Source organism: Bombus affinis, chromosome 4, assembly GCF_024516045.1.
Source record: "Bombus affinis isolate iyBomAffi1 chromosome 4, iyBomAffi1.2, whole genome shotgun sequence".
NCBI lineage: Eukaryota > Metazoa > Arthropoda > Insecta > Hymenoptera > Apidae > Bombus > Bombus affinis.
This window is the reverse complement of record NC_066347.1, coordinates 11,883,528-11,904,042: the sequence shown is the minus strand read 5'-3', so window position 1 is coordinate 11,904,042 and position 20,515 is coordinate 11,883,528. Positions and strand designations below refer to the sequence as shown.

At 30.7% G+C, this 20,515-nt stretch overlaps 3 protein-coding genes across 8 annotated transcripts; 1 reads left to right on the top strand and 2 right to left on the bottom strand.

Annotated features, from left to right (window-relative positions):
• Positions 1–442: 442 nt before the first annotated feature.
• Positions 443–5,041, bottom strand: LOC126915117 (branched-chain-amino-acid aminotransferase, cytosolic). Of its 5 annotated transcripts, none has more exons than XM_050719531.1 (7): positions 4,631–5,041; positions 3,163–3,273; positions 2,873–3,082; positions 2,552–2,782; positions 1,543–1,852; positions 1,275–1,432; positions 443–1,200 (listed from the first exon to the last, which is right to left on the bottom strand). In XM_050719531.1, the coding sequence occupies exons 1-7, from the start codon at positions 4,649–4,651 to the stop codon at positions 1,009–1,011; spliced, it is 1,233 nt and encodes a 410-aa protein (XP_050575488.1). In that variant the 5' UTR covers positions 4,652–5,041; the 3' UTR covers positions 443–1,008. The 5 variants fall into 5 exon arrangements, with proteins under 5 accessions (XP_050575488.1, XP_050575491.1, XP_050575490.1 ...); XM_050719534.1 differs by lacking the exon at positions 4,631–5,041 and adding an exon at positions 3,736–3,969; XM_050719533.1 differs by lacking the exon at positions 4,631–5,041 and adding an exon at positions 3,783–3,969.
• A 7,431-nt stretch (positions 5,042–12,472) lies between these two features.
• On the top strand, positions 12,473–16,342 carry LOC126915102 (serine/threonine-protein kinase PAK 1). Its single transcript, XM_050719505.1, has one exon. It carries the CDS (start codon positions 12,841–12,843, stop codon positions 14,350–14,352), a length of 1,512 nt encoding a protein of 503 aa, XP_050575462.1. The 5' UTR covers positions 12,473–12,840; the 3' UTR covers positions 14,353–16,342.
• Positions 16,312–20,440, bottom strand: LOC126915079 (dihydrolipoyllysine-residue acetyltransferase component of pyruvate dehydrogenase complex-like). Of its 2 annotated transcripts, none has more exons than XM_050719442.1 (11): positions 20,198–20,440; positions 19,660–19,841; positions 19,362–19,558; positions 19,123–19,297; positions 18,868–19,046; positions 18,632–18,783; positions 18,409–18,554; positions 18,140–18,316; positions 17,874–18,058; positions 17,711–17,811; positions 16,312–17,601 (listed from the first exon to the last, which is right to left on the bottom strand). In XM_050719442.1, exons 1-11 carry the CDS (start codon positions 20,322–20,324, stop codon positions 17,432–17,434), a joined length of 1,791 nt encoding a protein of 596 aa, XP_050575399.1. In that variant the 5' UTR covers positions 20,325–20,440; the 3' UTR covers positions 16,312–17,431. The 2 variants fall into 2 exon arrangements, with proteins under 2 accessions (XP_050575399.1, XP_050575398.1); XM_050719441.1 differs by having other exon boundaries at positions 18,409–18,557; positions 20,198–20,434.
• Positions 20,441–20,515: the final 75 nt, after the last annotated feature.

The window sequence follows — 20,515 nt, the reverse complement described above, 5'->3', positions numbered from 1 at the left end:
AAAATCAACATGGATGATAACAAATTTTCTTGTTCAGCGAAACAGTGTTGCCTTTGAATCAAGGAATGTACTTAAACAATTATTTTTCTAAATAATTTTAGTTATTTATATATTTATGAAGTCTGTTCCATCTTATAAATATCAGTACAATTATTGTTACAAAAAAACAAGGAACAAACTTTCATGCAAAGTACTAAAAAAACTAACATGCAAAGTTAATGAAGCTTTGTTTGTAATTTCATAGTTATACTTAATTTCAGTTACAACGAGATTAGTAATATAACCTCATTCTATATTGACATGAAAATAATAATTAGACTTTCAAACGTGATGTAATGAAAAATTGTATGATAGGTAGTTTATACAATTTTAGATAATCGTCTTTGCTTCGATTTATTAATTACATTCCCCAGGAAATAAATATCTGTTCTTCATTAACAAGTGCTTATAAACTTATACTTTTATTGAGACGATACACGTTGCATTGAGATGATGCTTTTTATAGCATATTCTTTTCTTGTTGTCCTTCTTGACCGGTGAGGTAGAACATTGAATAAATAATTTGTACCATAGAAAAATTATTAAAATTACATAAGATAGTAAATAAGTAATATAAAAAATATATACAATACATCTATATTTCTATGTAGAAACACGCACATATTCGTAAGTACAAACTGTCATTCAACGTATAACACACATACAAATCAACACATTAGTCTTTATAGCTCACTATTAAAAAGTTGCTTTGCTTCTGTAAGAAACAATTAGTCCCTGAGTTTCATCTCCAATACATGCTCACTTCTTACATGCCTTTGACAAAATCAGTTCCATGTGTAAATAAATAAGAATTCGTTCACAACAACATTCGCATGAAGCCAGCAGCAACAAAATTGTGACATTCCCAACAACTATTCTTTTAAATATGATACAATCGATGTTAAACATTGTATGGAGTCGTTTCTGCTTATAATTATGTAATAAATAATTAAATGGATTATTCTATATTCATTCGATAGGTATCACCCAAGGGTGATCCGGTATAATACCATATTGTATATCAGATAAATGTTTCAAAAACATTTTATAAACAGGATTAGAGTGCTCCATCGTTGGTATATGCAATGGTTGTCCAACATATTCTATGTAAGATACAGGACTAACTACGCAAGCTGTTCCTGCTCCAAATATTTCCAACAACTAAAATAAAATTGTAATTTCTGTGAAGTTAAAACGAATTTTAAATAAAGAATAATTAAAATAAGATATCTTACTCTGTTTTCTGAAAGTAACTGACAAACTTCGTTCATACAAAATTTCTTTTCACTGACTTTAAATTGATTCCATTCTCTGGCTAATGCTAAAATAGAATTTCTTGTAATTCCAGGAAGAATTAAATCATTTGTTAAAGGTGGTGTTATTAATTCTTTTTCTGAAATTATAACATATTTATAAAAATAATATGCATATTTATATAATATACAGTGAAACTATATAGATGTGGAACAAGCAGTTAAACGAAGAATGTAAAATGATGCTCACCACCATCATCATTTATAAAGAACATGAAAATGTTCATAGTCCCGGCCTCAGTTACTTCATTATCTTCTCCATAAAGCCATAATACTTGTTGCAAACCCTTCTCTATAGCTTCCTTTTGTACATATATAGTAGGCCCATAATTGCTACCTACTTTGTAGTTACCACAACCACCTGGCCATGCTCTTGTATATTGGGGATCAGCCAGTAAAGATATGCCAATATTTTCTTTTGTTTTGTTAAAATAAGAGCCAACAGGTGACAAAATAATATAGAGTAAAGCAGATTCTGAAGATGCAACACCGAGTGTGGGCTAGATAAAGATGTAAAAATGTAAAAATAATTATAATATATATACATAAAGTTCTTTTTATATTCTTGGTTGAATATTCTCATTGATATTTACATTAAATATCTTTTGTATAAAAATATTAACTATTTATGATTATTTCTTCATTGAGATGACTTCTTCTAATAAAAATGTTGCATCATCTGTAAATAACGATGCGTACACACCTTTCAAAGTATAATTTATAAATAATATATAACATAAACACATTTTTATTCGAAATTTTACATCAATGTAATTTGAAGTATTATTATATGCCAATATTATTCATGTTTGGAAAAAGATACACTTATATTCATTCATATTAAATGTAAAGCTAATGGCGTAAAGATATGATATATACTTCATTGAACATTTAAGGCTTTGTATATTAATTTTTATCTTCTTAACTTTTAATCACTAGTTCTTGTTCTTTTCTACAATAAAATGTCTAACTGTATCTTATAGTTCTACTCCAACAAAAGAGCATTAAACACTACTTTATCATTAAGTATTATCATTAAGTATTGTGAAATATATTGCTTATTTTATATGTATCTGTATCTATGACGTCTGTGACATCAATGACACGATTATTATTCATATCGTTCAATTGATTAACATTCTTTATCTTTAAGATAAGACGTTATACTAGAATTTTTCTTTTAAGATATGAATACTTACATCTATCCCTATAAGTGTAGGGCGTATATATAGACTAGAAGAAGTAGAATGAGGTACCCATTCTTGATCAATACTAATTAATCTACAACAACATTTAATTAATTCTTCTCCTATGAATGTAGGTAGACCAGTTCTCGTTGCTGAACTGTTCATCCGTTCCATATTTAGTTCTGGTCGAAACATTCTTATCTTCCCATCTACTCCTCTATAAGCTTTTAGACCTTCAAACAACTGAAATAATGCATACAGTGCATACATCGGTAAATGCCGTTAAATAATAGAAATGAATAGGAAACTTTATGAAATATAAGTTGTATTTACCTCTACAGCATAGTGAAGAACTTTTGATGCTGGATGGAGAACTAACTTTTCAAGAGGTGTAATTTCTGGTATTTGCCACCCTCCTAATGTTTCATGATAAAATATCTTTAACATGTGATCTGTAAAATATTTACCAAATGTTAAAGCACTGACATTGGGCTTTGGTTGTAATTGGTCTGGTCCTGCAAGACGGACTGTTAGATCTGCATACTACAAAATATAGTATTTATAAATTTCAGTTAAAATAATTATTTCAAGAAATTATTGAAATATCTTTTAATAAAGCATACCTTAAAAGATCGTTCTGGTTGCATTACTTTTTTATCTCTAATTTGTAAAGATGATGAATTCCGTTTGATATTAAATTGAAATTGATTCAGGATGCCCCCACAAGATAAAATCTGTATAAAACATTGTGGTGTTTTAATAATTCTGATATATAACATATAATACATCTTTCACTAATACGCTTATTACAGAATCAACATACACAGAAAATAGAAATAAATATGTGCTTGCAGTATTATATAAGTTCAGTCCATGTTTATGTGGAACAAAGTAACTTTCTTGAATTTGAAAGATATATAGTGCTTAAATTTTGTATTAGCCCAATATGAATATACAATCATTTCGAATATGTGTCAGAAGTTATACAGAAATCTTGATTCATATCGGTATTATAAAATATCTGGTTATGTTCTCCGACTGACATTACAAAATAAGATAAATTAATATGATAAAGTAGTAAAATTCGCGAAGACTATCAGAATGCACATTATGGTGATGCTTATCTTAATTCTTTTATTACAAATTGCTTACGGAAGTAATGATAGAGTTAGGCGAGCAAAATATATCGGTACTACCTAGGTTAATTAATTTTTATATTTTTGGTTAGAAATTTGAAAATTACATATAAGAGTTAGAATTTATCGGATTAGTCGTTTTATCTCAGTATGATTTCTTTTTCTTCTTCTTTCTTTTTTTCTCAAAAGTCATTTCTAATAAAAATGTATACTTGAACACGTGTTATTACACGCGTTGAATGTCATATTGAACATTGAACTTGCAAGACGCGCGTCAATATCACAAGTTTATAAAATTTCATTTTATTAAAATTTTTTCCTGTTGTCAACATTATCGTGTGAAGCTACTGCATTAAAATTGCATAATCTACGATATTTAAAAAATGAGAAACATAATTTACAAAGATAACACTTTGCGTGTAAAGCACATTGAAGCTTATTAAAATAAGATTATACTCGCTAATGATATCTAGCGTTATTTTAATATTCTATTCTAAATAAGCTATTACTACATAATCGTTTGCAATAAAATTACTATATTAATTTAAAATCATTAACTTCAACTTCTTACAAATAACTCATCATTTGTACATTGTATAAATTATATATTTTAATTTTTGCTTGAAATTTTCATTGTTACTTTTAACTTTGAAAATAAAAAAATAAATAGGACAAAAATTATCGGTAACGCGTGGAAAGCGTTCTAGATCATGTTCCTAGACAATTTCTGTACGCGTATGAGAATCTTGCATCATCGCGGAAACTCAGAGATAATTTTGAAGATTTCATGAAAAATTTAGACTGAGTAAACAACCAAATCTTATACGAGATATAGTAATTTTTACATCAGAATTTCGTATTCTACATTTTAATGAATATTAGTATTTATAAGTTTGCAATATTCCAGTGCCTTTAACATTAGATTTTCGAAACAATCGTGAAAAATATAATTTACCTGACGTCGCAATTGAACCATAGTAATTGAATAATGATGAACAATCACAAAATGTTTAATCCTTCAGAGGAACCCTTAGCCGTATTACTTCCTTATGCCGTATATTACGAATGTAATTACGCATATAAACGCTTCGTAAAACGGGTTTAAGGTAATTTTACTTATTATTGCTTTAGAGGGAAAAAAGGAAACCAAAAAAAGGAAATTAGAAAAGAAAGAATGGATAAAAAAATGTGAAATCGCACAGGGGCGCAGGTGATTTAAAATATTCACTATTAGAAGTGTTAGTATTGCAACCGCTATATAATGAGTCCGTTATTATACACTTGTATTCACTTCTTTGAGCGTTCTCGAAGAATGTCTTTGCATTAACCAACGGTTAATATTTTACTCATTAGGGGACAAGAGGCGTAAGAGACAGAAAGAAGCAAAGAACCCCCTCTCTACGTCCGAAAATAAAAGAGTGGGGAATTTACCGATTCAGTATAATATGTATGTATACGCATTGTGATATATACAGTGTTCAGGAAACGTATATTTAATTCCATTTAACTAGTGTAATATAGTTGTTTTTTTAACCGTCTCGAATTGCCTAATTCTGTTGATAAGCATGTACGTTCATTGCAGTCAATATTCATATTGATTGTAATCAAGTACAATTGAAGATAGACGTTATTAATTAGTTTTTATTCATTAGGGTTTGAATATCTTCAGTAATAGAAGCCATAATTATATAAATTTTGCAGTAAACTTTAATCAGAATGCAAAATAAATGTAAAGTTTAGTTCAAAGGCGTGAAGGGAGTTAATTTGTAACAGCAATAAAAGTATCGGTGACAAGAACACCCTGTACGTAAAAGACGAAACTTACGAGCATTGTATGATTGGGAAAGGGGAGGAAAAATTCTAACGGGATTCACAACGAGTGGGGGCAGGGAATTAAAAACAAGTTGATAATATGGTTTGTTCGAGCGATAAGAAAGGACAGCAAGCACGTTGTTAAGAATATCGAACGCTTCTCGATTCTCAAATATATAGAAGAATTGTAAATATTTACTATTTATTATTATCGAAGCAAATTATTAGGATCCTCATCCTGTGTACTAATAGTAAATATTTACTATATTTACTGTATTTACTGCATTTACTACATTTACTATTAGTACACAGAATGAGGATTAAAGTAATAATTCTGACTTGTCGCTATCCCCTTAATTACAAAAGTATTTTCTTACATTTACGATTCTTGTGCAAGAGAAATGCATAAACGCGCTACCTTCTTTTGCAAAATTGATAAGAGAATCGATCTACCGTTGCAATAAAATGTCAACGACAACTTGGTAATTTGGTACTCAGGACGAAATCTTCCAGTTTTATTTGTATCTTCTTTTTGATATCAATAGCGTGTAAATGTAATAAGTAACATATATCATATCAAGCACGTGACAACACTGGGCACTGTTTTATATTATAGTGAATAAATGTAAACACGAGGAAAATGGTTGTAAGTACAATATTCTATATGATGATCTGGTAATTTCACGTAAATCGGGTGATATCGTTTAATTTTTAGAATTGTTTTTCCTAATACTATTCCCGCTTTATCGTTTCCAGTCTAGTTTACATTTCATAATTAACGTAATCTCTAACTTGTAGTGTACATTTTCAAATGGTTTAGAAATTCCTCCATATATCTATCGCCTTTTTATTATATTTATCCGCACAATTATTCTAGAAATGAACGAATCTGGACTTTTATTGCATCAGACGAACGTTCTTCAATTATTATCCATTCTTTAGATTCTATTTTCAGATATTAGTCTATTGAAAGCAATCGTTTCTTTGTAATCAATACAAAAATGCGTTAAAAATCATGAACGATTCGAGAGATTAGGTTAACTGCAGATTAATAAGACATATCGCTTCGACGCAACTCTGAAATTAGCTGTGAAAAATAATAGTATCTCCACGTCGTGGCTTCTTGTATGCTTTTACATCTTTTACTTTTGCAATCAATACCTTCTGCATCATGCCACGATAATGAAACTGGTAACGAAAATAAACATTTCATCGCATTTACGTCTATGTATATATACGTATAATCCTGTGTCCATTACGTTTACTGTTTCAGATATTGTGCAAGAATACGAAACGTATTAAACATTTCCAAATACGTATGTGTACATATTTATAAACAAGACACAGTAGATCTCGAGTGTTTTTGACAACAAATTGTAGAATCGTACGACACTTGCGGAGGAAGTATCGAATTAAAAGTGACGAAATAATAGAAAACACTGACTTGATATATTAGAAATTCTTGTTATAATCTCTCTTTATAAATAGTCTTTATATAGAATATATAAGAGTAAAAGAAAAGTTACGATCTTTTTTTATTTGCAAGAATTTTACAATCGATTCTCATTGAGAATTATAAGTAAATTATTATGGCGTGTTTAATAAATGTTTATCGCGTGTTTGATTCTAGTCGAATCTAACGCTTAAATCTAAAGGGCAATGTCTTTTTAGTCTGTGGATCTGATCCGTCGTGTCAAGTAATTGAGTAACTAGTGGGTTTTAGTGGTTGTTAACTCTTATGTTATATCTATTACCGAATTTGGATATTTCTTCTTTGACTGTGGGTATCTTGAGGTCGCGATGTATTGTTTCAAGGTGCATCTATTAAGGATCTTAGAGTTTTCGATCGAAATCGTTGAAGAATTTCTGTGTTGGAATTACTTGCTGTTCCCCATAGTTGGATCCCATAGGTCCAAACGGATTTTAACATGGCCTTATATAGCATTATCTTGTTCTGCGCGCTTAAGTTGAAACGTCTGGCAATGAGCCAGTAGAATTCCTTTAATTTCGATTTAAGTTGTTTGGATTTATCTACGATAAAGATGATGCTGAGGAGGAAAACTTGCGATGGGTAGGTCTAAGGACACGAGATGAACTGATTCGTTAAAGACAAGTTTTCGTTAGGAAAGTGAGGGAAATAGACTTCGCTGTTAATTGGTTATTTGCCAAGTTGCCGTGTCAACTCGTAGTGGACAATAAGCTTTAGAAAACAATTCGGTAAGAAGAATATCTAGGGTACACGGTAAGGATGTGTCGTTACACAATCGATAAATACTTATTAAGCACGACATAGTACTACGCCAGAATAATTCACTTATAATTCTCAATGAGAATTGATTGTAAAATTCTTTAAAAAAAGGATGTGTAGACATCTGGCTGCCATCTTGTCCGCGGTGTGTGGCCTGGTTTAGGTAGAGAATCACCAGACGTAACATAAGGAGAAACCCATATTATTATACCCTTGAATATACATTATGCTTTGGGTTACAAGATCTAGAAACAAAGGAACTAATAAATAGATTTCCATTTATGTTCCTTGTACATCAACAGCAAAAAACGTAAACCAGATACAGTTAATAAAAATGCAAACACTAATCAGAACGAACCGTCAACAAACCATGTTACCACTTATAACAGATTCGAAATATTAGAATCTACAGACGATTCTATGAACGTAGTTGAAACACTAACAAATCAACATACACAAAAAGTTCCTCCTCCCCTACCAATCTTCATCGATGATGTCATCGACATTCAAATAATGATAAAGTCTATCGAGAAAGATATTAACAAAGAAGATTACAAACTAAAAACTAAAAATAACCAGGTTAAAATTCTGTCGACTAATCCAGACTTCTATAAAAAGCTAACAAAGTTGCTAAAAACTCTGAACGCAAACTTCCACACATATCAACTGAAACAAGAAAGACCTTCTCGTGGTACTACGCAACACCTATCATTCAGCTAACTTAGACAAACTGAAGTTTGAACTCTGAAATCATGGCCATGAAGTAACCAACATTAGCAATATAAGGCATAGAATCACAAATTCTTTGTTGATTTAAAACAAAAGCCAAATAACAAAGAAGTCTATAATATCAATCGTCTAATGAATTCTGTAGTAAAAATTGAACCTCCTTTTATAAAAAAGAGATAGTTCAATGTAAAAGGTGCCAAAGGTACGGCCATATATTGTAACCACAATAAATGTGCAGGTCTTCATTCTACAGATCAGTGCACTAAATCTTCAGAAACTCCTGCGAAGTGCATCCTCTGTCAAAGAGAGCATCCTGCGAACTAGAAAAATTGCACAGCCTACAAGACCTTGTATAAAAATAGGTATCCTAAATCCAGAGTTAAAGACCTAACCAACCAAGTACTCAGTCCACGAGAATTCTCTACTCGGCCAACCTCTTATGCACAGGTAGTTCAAGGAAATCAAAGCAGACGGAAAATCTATAGTGATCGTTCACAAAATAGCGTTCCCTGTTCACAAAACACGGATAACTTCGATAGGCTTGAAAAATTAATCGCGAAACAAACAGAGCAAATTAATAACTTGCTATCATTGCTTACAATCATCGTCGACAAATTAACACGTTCCGACGTAAAATAAAACGTAGCGATAGAAGATTGGCATGGTCCAATCACCACATCAGTAGTATATTGTCCTCCTAGACATTCTATTTCCAAAGAAGACTTTGATAACTTCCTCGAAGACCTGGGCAATAGATTCATAGCTGGAGAAGAGTATAACGCTAAACATACCCAATGGGGCAGCAGACTTATCACAGTAAGAAGCAAAAATCTTTTGAAAAGCATAAACACCAACAGACTTAAGACATGAATACCCCCATCACATAATAAAAAAAATCGTAGAAAAACGCAGACTTAGAAGAGTATGGCAAAGTTATAGAACACTTGACGACAGGCGTAAGCTAAATAATGCAACAAGAAAATTAACTAAAACCCTTAAAAATGATAAAAATGTCTGTTTTCAAAAATATCTTGCTAATCTGTCTCCCACAGCTGATTCCAACTACTCACTATGGAAGGTATCCAGGAAACTCACTCGTCCTCCGCAAATAATCCCTCCAATTCGCTGTCCGCAAGGTGGATGGGCGCGCAGCCCTATACAAAAAGCCAACTTGTTTGCAAGTCACTTAACTAACGTTTTCCTCCACTATTGCAGCGAAAATAACTGAATACTTGCACTCTTCCTTCCAGATGTTTCCTCCCATTGAGCCTTTCTCATCTCTGGAAGTAACAAATAAGTAAAATCTATCAAATAACAAATCTATTAAGGAGCTTCCCATAAAAGGGATTGCACTCGTCACTTCTATTTTTAATGCAATTATTCGCCTTGAATATTATCCTAAGTCTTGGAAAATATCATTGATTACTCTTATCCCTAAACCTGGAAAACCAATACACGAAATCTAGCTCTTATCGCCCAATTAGTCTTCTTCCTACTTTGTCCAAACTATTTGAGAAGATTGACGAAACGACTCCTTCCACTCCTAGAGGATTTGAAAACAATGCCAGATCATCGATTCGGTTTTCGGAAGCAACATTCTTCGATGGAGTAAATTCATCGTTTAACCCATAAAATCAGCTAAGATTTAGAAAAGAAAAAATATTGCTCTGCGGTATTCCTGGGCATTCAGCAGGTGTTCGACAAAGTGTGGCATGAAGGACTTTTGCTCAAACTAAAGAAAATCCTACCACACACCTACTACTCCATCTTAAAATCATATCTAACCAATAGGCTGTTCATAATTAAATACTGATTTCCAATAGGAGCATAACCCAAGGCAGTGTCCTCGGATCTCTGCTGTTCACCATCTACACTGCCGATTTACCAACTTTAACAGAGATAACCACAACGACATTTGCTGATGATACAGCTTTATTAGCATCTCATTCAGATCCGATAATTGCCTCCTCTACTCTTCAGCGAGGTCTCCACTCTATGGAAAAGTGATTCTACAAATGGCGCTTCAAAATAAATGAATATAAATCCAGTCATATAACTTTCACGCTGCTAAAACAAATCTGCCCACAGACGACCATAAATAATATTCCAATTCCAAACAAAGAGTCAGTCAGATATCTGGGCATGATTCTGGACAGAAAAATGACATGAAAACGACATATCGTAGATAAATCCAAACAACTTAAATCACAATTAAAAAAATTCTAAGATCCTTAATAGATGCACCTTGGTATGTTACCAACGAAACAATACATCGCGACCTCAAGATACCCACAGTCAAAGAAGAAATATCCAAATTCGGTAATAGATATAACATAAGAGTTAACAACCACTAAAACCTACTGGTTACTCAATTACTTGACACGACGGATCAGATCCGCAGACTAAAAAGACATTGCCCTTTAGATTTAAGCGTTAGATTCGACTAGAATCAAACACACGATAAACATTTATTAAACACGACATGGTACCACGCCATAATAATTTACTTATAATTCTCAATGAGAATTGATTGTAAAATTCTTCCAAATAAAAAAAAAAAAAAGGAAAAAAAGATGTTCCCTGTAGTCTTTAGCTAAAGCTATAAGGTTAAATTTTTTGGTAATGTCCTTTTGCTATAAAATATATGAACGTGCTCCCTATTTTTCCATTGTATTGTAACACTAAGAGAGTAAGGATCTGGACCAGCATAAACTTATATTTATACTTATACCTTTATTTATTTCAATATATTTTTCTATTACAAATTCATCCACTCGTTCTTCTATCAGTCAACCCCAACAATTATGAAGTACAAGTTACATTTCATGGTTAGTAGTTTATGAGATTAGACTCTGCTCGATTTATCCAATGGCTTGGCATATGGTCAATCCTTTAATAAGTTATAACAATTGCATAGAATGTTTAATAAGTCTATCATACTGAGAAATCCTTTTCACCATCACCACAGTAGTTATTCGACGATTACATGTACTTTGATTACGACGCGTTTTCTAATTAAGTCGTCGTTGATGTATTTGTAAGAAAGCCATTATTAACAAGATTAGATTGAACAATGGATCAAGTTTATGGAAAAAAATTAATAAAAAATAGCGATAGTAATAATAATCTTACAATTAGATTCATATTTAAGTTGAACGTTCATTGATCTTGCCTGTTCCGTTTCTTTATCGTGAATAAGAATTGCTTCAAGAAGTTAGCAGATTTTGTTGACTCTTGTGGATTCTCTTATAAGTTTCGTTGAAAGCATGAGATCGAAATATGTACATATGTTTCATTGAGGGACACATCAATTTCATTGTGCTCTTGATCAACAATTCTTCATTTAGATAATAATTTTAATTATTAAAATATTATTAAATAAGTGCATTTTAAACGAAATTCAAACTTCATTGGTTAATTTAAGGAATACATCTTTAATTTATTGGTGTAAAGTAAATGATTACCTTGTTTTCAAGTTCAATAATTTACAAATTATCAAAGAAATATTAGCATTGCAAACATATTCATTTGACCCGCTGTCAATTGAAGTATATAATTATTTAAATATATAAGATAAATAGTTACACAAGTTGTTCTACGTAAACGTTCCGCTTACTTGTATAACTATTTAACATATATTTTTGCAATGCTAATATTTCTCTGATAATTTGTCAATTATTGAATTTGAAAACAAGATAATCATCTACTTTATACCATTTTAACACTACAACTTGTTCCAGCTGCATGGGACGCTCTGTACAGAATAAGATTTTATCATTGAGTTAATTAATTTTAGCAACAGATTAAGGTTGAAATTTCAAACGTATTTAAGTATCTTTGTTTCACTTTACAAACATTTTGCGTATGTATGTATGTACACGTACCTATACACCTATAAACGTTTGTTCATTTAATTTAAATTTCCCTCCTGAGTGTATATTGCATTTCTTAAAGTGATGCATCGTCTAGTAATTCTATATTCACAGATCTGTATAGAGGTGCAACGAAAGATGCGAATAAAAAGAATCATCTGCCTGAATTTATACAGAATTATTATATGTATAGGTGTATACTATAATTATTTTATATTTAATATCTTAAATAGACGCAGAAAACTAAGATTATCAATTTTAAATTGTTTCCGTTTAAAGTGTCTCTTCTTCGAATTGTACCGCCACTCGCCGAATGACGTATGTACGTCACACTAAACACGCCTTTAATCGTATTTGATGCCTTGTCGATAGATAGACGAGTCATATTATGATGAGAATTCCGATTTAAAAGTGACCGTTTCTTCTTCTTCTTTTATCTTTTTTAACAAGATCGCAATACGTCGTAGAAGGGAACGCGTTAAGTGCGCGAAACTGCGCGCTAAAATGAGTCTTAATATAACAAAGTTATTTTCAAGGAAGAAAACTGGTCCGGTTGATACAGTCGCTGAGATTGGTTTACCTACTAATGTTTCTCATAAATTTCATGTGAGTAAAAATGCCGAGACTGGACAATTGGAAGGTCTTCCCGAATCTTGGATTCGTCTGTTGAATACGCAAATATCAAAATCAGAACAGGATGAGAACCCTGCTGCAGCTTTACAAGCCATTAAATATTATAATTATTCTATGAAACGAAAACCAGAGGAAAAAGTATTTAAACCTTTTGTTACGGAAGATTTGATCGAGGAAGAGTCTCAAGAAATTGATAAAATTTTGTCGAAGAAACGTCATTCTGAAGATTCTGATGGATCGAGCTCTGCAAGTTCTACGGATAGTCAAGTGCAAAGGTTACCCGAACTTCCACCAAAAGTGAATAAGATTCCAAAACCCACACCACGAATATATCCTGATAGGGTTGAGAAAACTCTCACTGAGATTCTTGAAGATTTAAATACATATCAAATTGAAGATGATCAGTTGCCTGAGAATGAAAGTGAACAAAATAAAGCAGAAGAGAGTCCTATTTTGCGAAGGAAGACAGAATGTTCCACGGTAAAGCTTAATGATGAAGAGATTTTTGAAGAACTTCGAGCTATCTGCCATGATGGAGATCCAAATCTTCGCTTTGAAAAAACTAAAGAAGTTGGAGCTGGTGCTTCAGGTACTGTATTCATAGCTAACGATGTACAAACTGATCAAAAAGTTGCTATAAAAGACATAGATTTATCAAAGCAGCCTAAAAAAGAGCTTATATTGACTGAAATTAAAGTTCTCAAAGAATTTCAACATCCAAACCTGGTTAATTTCTTGGATGCATACCTTTTAAATGAACATCTCTGGGTTATTATGGAATTATTAGAAGGTGGGCCACTTACAGATGTTGTTACTGAAACTATAATGAAAGAAGCACAAATTGCAGCAGTTTGTAGAGAAGTTCTAAATGCAATTAGTTTTTTACATACAAGAGGAATTATCCATAGAGATATCAAATCAGATAATGTACTTCTTGGTATGAATGGTGCTGTGAAAGTTACAGATTTTGGTTTTTGTGCTAATATCGATGGTGACGAAAAACGTCAAACTATGGTTGGTACTCCATATTGGATGGCACCAGAAGTAGTGACCAGAAAACAATATGGTAAAAAAGTAGACATTTGGTCTTTAGGTATTATGGCTATTGAAATGATAGAAGGTGAACCACCTTATATGAAAGAAACACCTTTAAGAGCTTTATATTTAATTGCTGCCATTGGTAAACCCTCTATTCCCAGGTGGGATACTCTAAGTCCGACATTTCAAAACTTCTTAGAGAGATGTTTGGCAGTTGAAGTTGATGAAAGGGCAACTGCTGATGAATTATTGTCTCATCCATTTTTAGAAAATTGCGCAGAATTAACAAGTCTGATACCCTTAATAAGAACAGCGCAAAGAATTCTTCATAAAGTGTTCCACTAAATAGTTTTTCTTTTTTAAGTAGAAATCAAACATCTATTTTTATTTTCAAGTACATATATTTAATTTCTTGAATATATGTGTAGCATTGCATTTATATTATTTATACAATGCAAAAGCATCCTACACACTGCACATAATTTAGATATATGCAGTGCAGTGATTTTATGTATTTTATATATGACCACCTACCATATTTATATCAATGTTACCAAATTTGTAATAGAAATAGTATAAGTTATAGCTATGAAAAAATTACTAGAAAATTTAAAATTTAATTTTTAAAAAGTAGTTATTCATTTATTGCAGTAACTTTTATAACACAATATATGTGATAGGTTAATTTCTATTGCTTCAGTCATTGAAAAAGCTATCATTAATATAAATTATTAATGATCATTTCATGTGCAATACCTATTGTGGAAGTTCAATGTCCTTTTATATTTTCTTTTTTCTTATAAAAAGAAAAAGGTGCAATCTGCCATTAATTTTAAAACACAGTAGGTGCAGGAAGAATACAAGTAAATGTTATTGTGCTAAAAATATATTTCGTGTTTTGTATCAGCTTAAGACTCCATTTTACGATTGTTTACATTTTTTATATAGTAAAATATAATTTGTGTAATACTTTTATTATATAAAATATTGTACTTAGTTTGTTCAAGGACTGAAATCTCTAGGTATGTGGACAAGTATCTGTCAAGGGTATAACAATTTACTTTATACTTGACAGTTGTCAAAAATACTATAGATAATAATTATTTAGTTATAGTACAAATTTAATTTATAATCTTAATTTAATAATTTTACCAATTGATTTTTCAAATGTACATCATACATTTCGTTTATTATATTTATCATTTATATTTTTTGAATTGCATTCCTCCATTGTTCAAAATTTAATAAATCAAGCTATGCCATACATTTTTAATCAAACAATTCACATACAAAATGGATATTGTAGTAAATATTATTTTTTATATTTGATTAATCATTATCTAATTACATAAGAAAGACTGCCTTTGTATTAAAAATTTTATAGTCCACATTTTTGAAAAAAATTTGTATTGCAGTAATGAAAAGTTGTACCTTGTGATTCGGTGTTGCAAGCACGTGTATTAATAACCAAGTATTTTAAATAATGTGACATACACATTTTAAAATGTATTTTTTAAAACTTTTACAAGTTTCAACTAGTTTTATAAGGTTTCACCAAATTTAATAATGTGCAACATTTAAAAAAATTTTCTACTTATAGTTTAAAATCTAATGCTGTTCAAAGCAGATGCCAAATTTTAGAAAATGCTGTTCTATCGTATGAATACTATGAATTGTATATATAGTATTTTCAGAATATCCTTCATGAAAAATATTTGTAACTATACTACAATCAAATATGGTCCATAATTACGTAGTTTAAGATCTGAGCAGTAATATCACTACTGTGATAACAAAAACTGAGTCATGTTGTATTGTATTTCTATATTTAATATTGTCATATTATTTTTTATCTTTTGTGTAATTAAGTATTGCATGTTCAATTTAAATATGATTTAATTTGAGTTCAGCTTAGTAATAAACATTGATATAAAATCATATGTAAGAATCCAACATGTATGATCACTAAGTCAATTATTTAGTATGTAAAATGATCAATTAAATCAAATGTAAAATAAATTTTATGCTTGATTATATTTATATTAAGATGATAAATTAAAAAATTTGTTAAAAAAGCATTAGTGTAAAATTAATCTAGACACAGTCGTAACATTTGTGCCTTATCAAATCAATACATATGGTTCTATGCCAATTGCCTTATAAATACTTTTATCAGTGATAATGCAGCATAAAAAGAATAATAAGATAAATGATAATTGCACAAAATATTTGCAAAACTTTTAATTGTTTTTGAATATTCCATATCTATGTATTATTTTTAAATATATATAAGAAAACATCACATCGTTTTAACAATAAATGGTTTATTTACAAGTCATAGTTATAATTTTGTACATACTACTGTCCCCAAGAATTCCTTAGACCACACTGAAGTTCTCAATTATACATAATATTCTTAATATAAAAATAAAATTTATTATACGCATAAATATATTTACATTTTATTTATATAAATTTTTACGTATTAATATACATAAAATAATGTAATTTTTATTACACAGAATAAATATGTATATTTAATATTTTATATGAAAGAAGTAACAACAGTGTGGCCCTTGTTTTATTAGTATAAATATACATATAGAAGTTATCTATTTACTTATGCAGAAGTAAATTACGTGTATCCGAGATATTATATTTGTAATTAATTTAAATAAATTCATAAGAATTTATATTATTTACTAGTTTTGAGATGGAAGGATCTCTCATTTTCTATCTATATACCAATTTTTTACACCATCCTATAATTTTTTATATTGACCATATATCATCCGTCTTATGCCATCATCATGAATGTACGATTCGATAGATTATAGAAATTTACAACTGAATGTAAAATTATTACTTGATATTGCTGAGGATAATAAATAAAGTTAATACGAGTATAATCATACGTTATTATACTGTTTGTTATAACAATCATTTTTTTAATTTATATGGCTGAGAATAAGAAGATACTCAACCCATTTCTTTAATATAAAAGTGAAAATTTAATAATTCATGGTTTTGCCATAAAAGGGATAACATATCTTTTGTAGATACATTGCATAAGATCTTTTAACAAGGGTTTTCATTAATTATAAAATTTGAAGGAAATGTAGAATGCAACAATAGAAAAATGAATTCATATAATAAACAAAATTATCATATATGAATTCATTTGATATAATGACATTTAATATTGATGACTCTAATCTATTATTTGAATCTACTATAAATGATTTTAAATATAATTCTCTGTGTTTGCAACTTTCTAAATTAAATTATAAATATTTCAGATCTATTTTTAAACCAATATTTTTAATTCATGTTGCAGATAAAACTAAAATTTACATCGAAACCTAAATTCTTCGATACACCCATTTTTTCAATAAATTCTCCTGAATTAATGTTTAATTAAAGGTCAGTTCTGTGCGTATCTTAGCGTTCGTAATCTTCCAGCGACGAGAAAACTTGGATCTTCTAACATAGCTTTTAAAACAGCCAAAAAGTCGGCCGCTTGGTCTTCATCGATTGCACGCCTATCATACGATAAAGTTGTTGACATTTTTGTTATTTTTTTCAGCGCGGCATCTGTAAAATAATACGTTATATTTCCTGCATATTTCCTGCATTCGAATATAAAATACATATAATACATATTTTAAAGTAATAAGAATATAAATTTCTGCAATACTTTTACCTAGTTCCTCACGACCACTTCCAACTGCAAGTATTGCTGTTTGAGGAGGATTTATGATTGCACTGAATTGTTTAATACCAAACATTCCCAAATTGGATATTCTAAAAAATATTGGAAATATAAAATTTGTAATTTTATATTTTATATAAATTCATTTATTTACGTGAATGTTCCTCCTTGAAACTCTTCGGGTTTTAATCGACCGTTTCTAGCTTTTTCAGCTAGTTCTTTAATATTTTGCGAAATATCTGCTACACTTTTAGCTGAAGTATCAAAAATAATTGGTGTAATAAGACCTGTGTCTGTAGCAACAGCGACAGAAATATCCACCCTTGGCATACGAATTATCTGTTAAAAGACGAAATATTTTGTTCTTTGATAATTATTTACGTAATAAATTTCAACCATTGTGTCAAATCGTATACTAACTTGATCGTTTTGATACAACGTATTGATAAATGGGCATTCGATTAGTGCGTGTGCGGTTGCTTTCGTAACGAAATCGTTTATCGAGACTTTAATACCGTCAGCCTTTAGTTCGCTACGTATTTCATTTAGTTTATCAATCTTAATATCGACGAACGCATAAGAATGTGGAATATTACTCTAGAAAATTGTTAAGACCGTATTATTATGTTACTTATGAAATATAAATACGAAATTTTGTTGCGTGAATGTATAAAACAACTTATAATTACTTTTGATTCTCCGAGTCTCTTAGCAATAACACCACGTATATTAGAAACTGGGATATCTTCATACGTGGAAGGACGGCCACTAGGTACATGTGCTTTTGAAGGTACATCACCTGGTTCTTTTCTACCTTTTTCAAGTTTAGGTGCAGCTGCTATTTGAATATATAGGAACATACATATTAATGCATATTGTATTTTAATATTTTCGTTGTTAGCTTTTGCATACCTGTTTTTGGTGCAACTTTCTTTAAATTATTTGCTTGAATATATGCTAAAACATCACTTTTTAGTAATCGATTAGGTCGTCCAGTACCTTTGATCGATTGTGCACTTAACCCATATTCCTCCAACAATCGCTTTACTGCTAAACCATAAACTCTAAAAAAGCAATATAATAACAGACAGCATAACTATGCGCAAATATTTTTTCACCATTGATCATAGGAACTTTCTTGTACATACTGTCCGCTTGGTACAGGTGTTTTATCTGCAGTCACTGAAGCTGGAGCAGCTTCTGCAGATGGTGCAGTAGCTGCAGATGGTTTTGTAGTTGCCGGGATAACAACATTTTTCCAATCCATTCCCTTTTCTACCATAATGGCAATTAATTGTCCTACTTCCACTTGACTTCCTTCAGGAACCTAATAGGCGAATCTTTAGAAAGATATTTCCAATTTTAAATAAAACACGACTGAATCTATAATAAAAATTATGTACAAGGATTTTTGCAAATACGCCTTCATCCTCAACTTCAAAAGTCATAACAGCTTTGTCTGTTTGAATTTCTGCCAGTGCATCTCCTGGTTCTATCTCCTCTCCTTCCTTTTTAAGCCACTTTACGATTGTACCTGTAGTCATAGTTGGTGATAATGCTGGCATACTGACATTTGTTCTAGAAATAATAATTAAAAAAATTTTTAGTATATGCACCATTAATCACTTCAATGAATACGTACTGGCCAGGAGGTGGTGGAGCTGATGTGCTTGCAGTAGGTGCTACTGTTGTTGCTGCCGGTGCAGAAGGTGTTGGTGATGGAGCTGCAGGTGTAGTTGAAATACTATCTGGCATTTCTACGGATTTCCAATCTTCGTCTACGTCAACAGTAAGTGCTATCAATGTTCCTACTTTGATATCTTTGGTTCCTTCTTGCACCTAATAAAATATTATATTAAGTTCATTCTCATAAAGAATTTCTAAGTAAAATATAAATATATAGAATTAATTAAACTGAAACTTGGGTACATGATTCCTACAATTATTTTTGCAAGAACACTCTCATCGTCAACTTCCATAGTAACGACTGCCTTATCAGTTTGAATATCGGCAAGCGCATCCCCTGGTTCAATTTTGTCACCTTCCTTTTTGAGCCATTTGACAATAGTACCACTTTCCATAGTAGGTGACAAGGAAGGCATTAAGACTTCCTTTCCTGTGACTAAAAATTAATTAAAAATTGTGATAAAATTATATACTGTAGAAAATTATATACTGAAAATTATATAGAAAAAGAAAATTATATACCGAACAGCACAAAAACCAACATGGCTTTTAAATTACTATGATAGTTGATTGCATAATCAATCTAAATAATATAACGAATACATGATTACACGTTGAAGTTAATAAAAGATACGAGAAATGATTTCGTCTAATATTCTTAATATTATGATTTATATGGTAGTAATTAGTGTTATTTGAAATAAATATTATTCGAGATATATGGCCATAGGTTAACCTCAATTTCATCACGAATAAGAGTGTTAATAAAATATTTCTGAATAAATTGCATACCATCGAGAACCCAACTTGTATGGAAACATAATCGTTGATATTTTAACGGCACAAATATTCGAGGTATTAGCCGATTACTATTTTTAATAGATAAAAGTGCAATTCTAGGTATCATCATTTGCGCCATATTTGATACGAAGCGATTAATCTAAGAGTTGTCTAAGTACGCGTATATACACACACGGAGATTGCTTTATAGAGGCAACGTTCGACCTTCACAATGAGAATCTGTCTATTAAACAATTCATTGGAGGGGGACGTTACCCACTTAATGTTTCTCAGTGATATATCCACTTTCACCTTTTACTAAGTAACTAT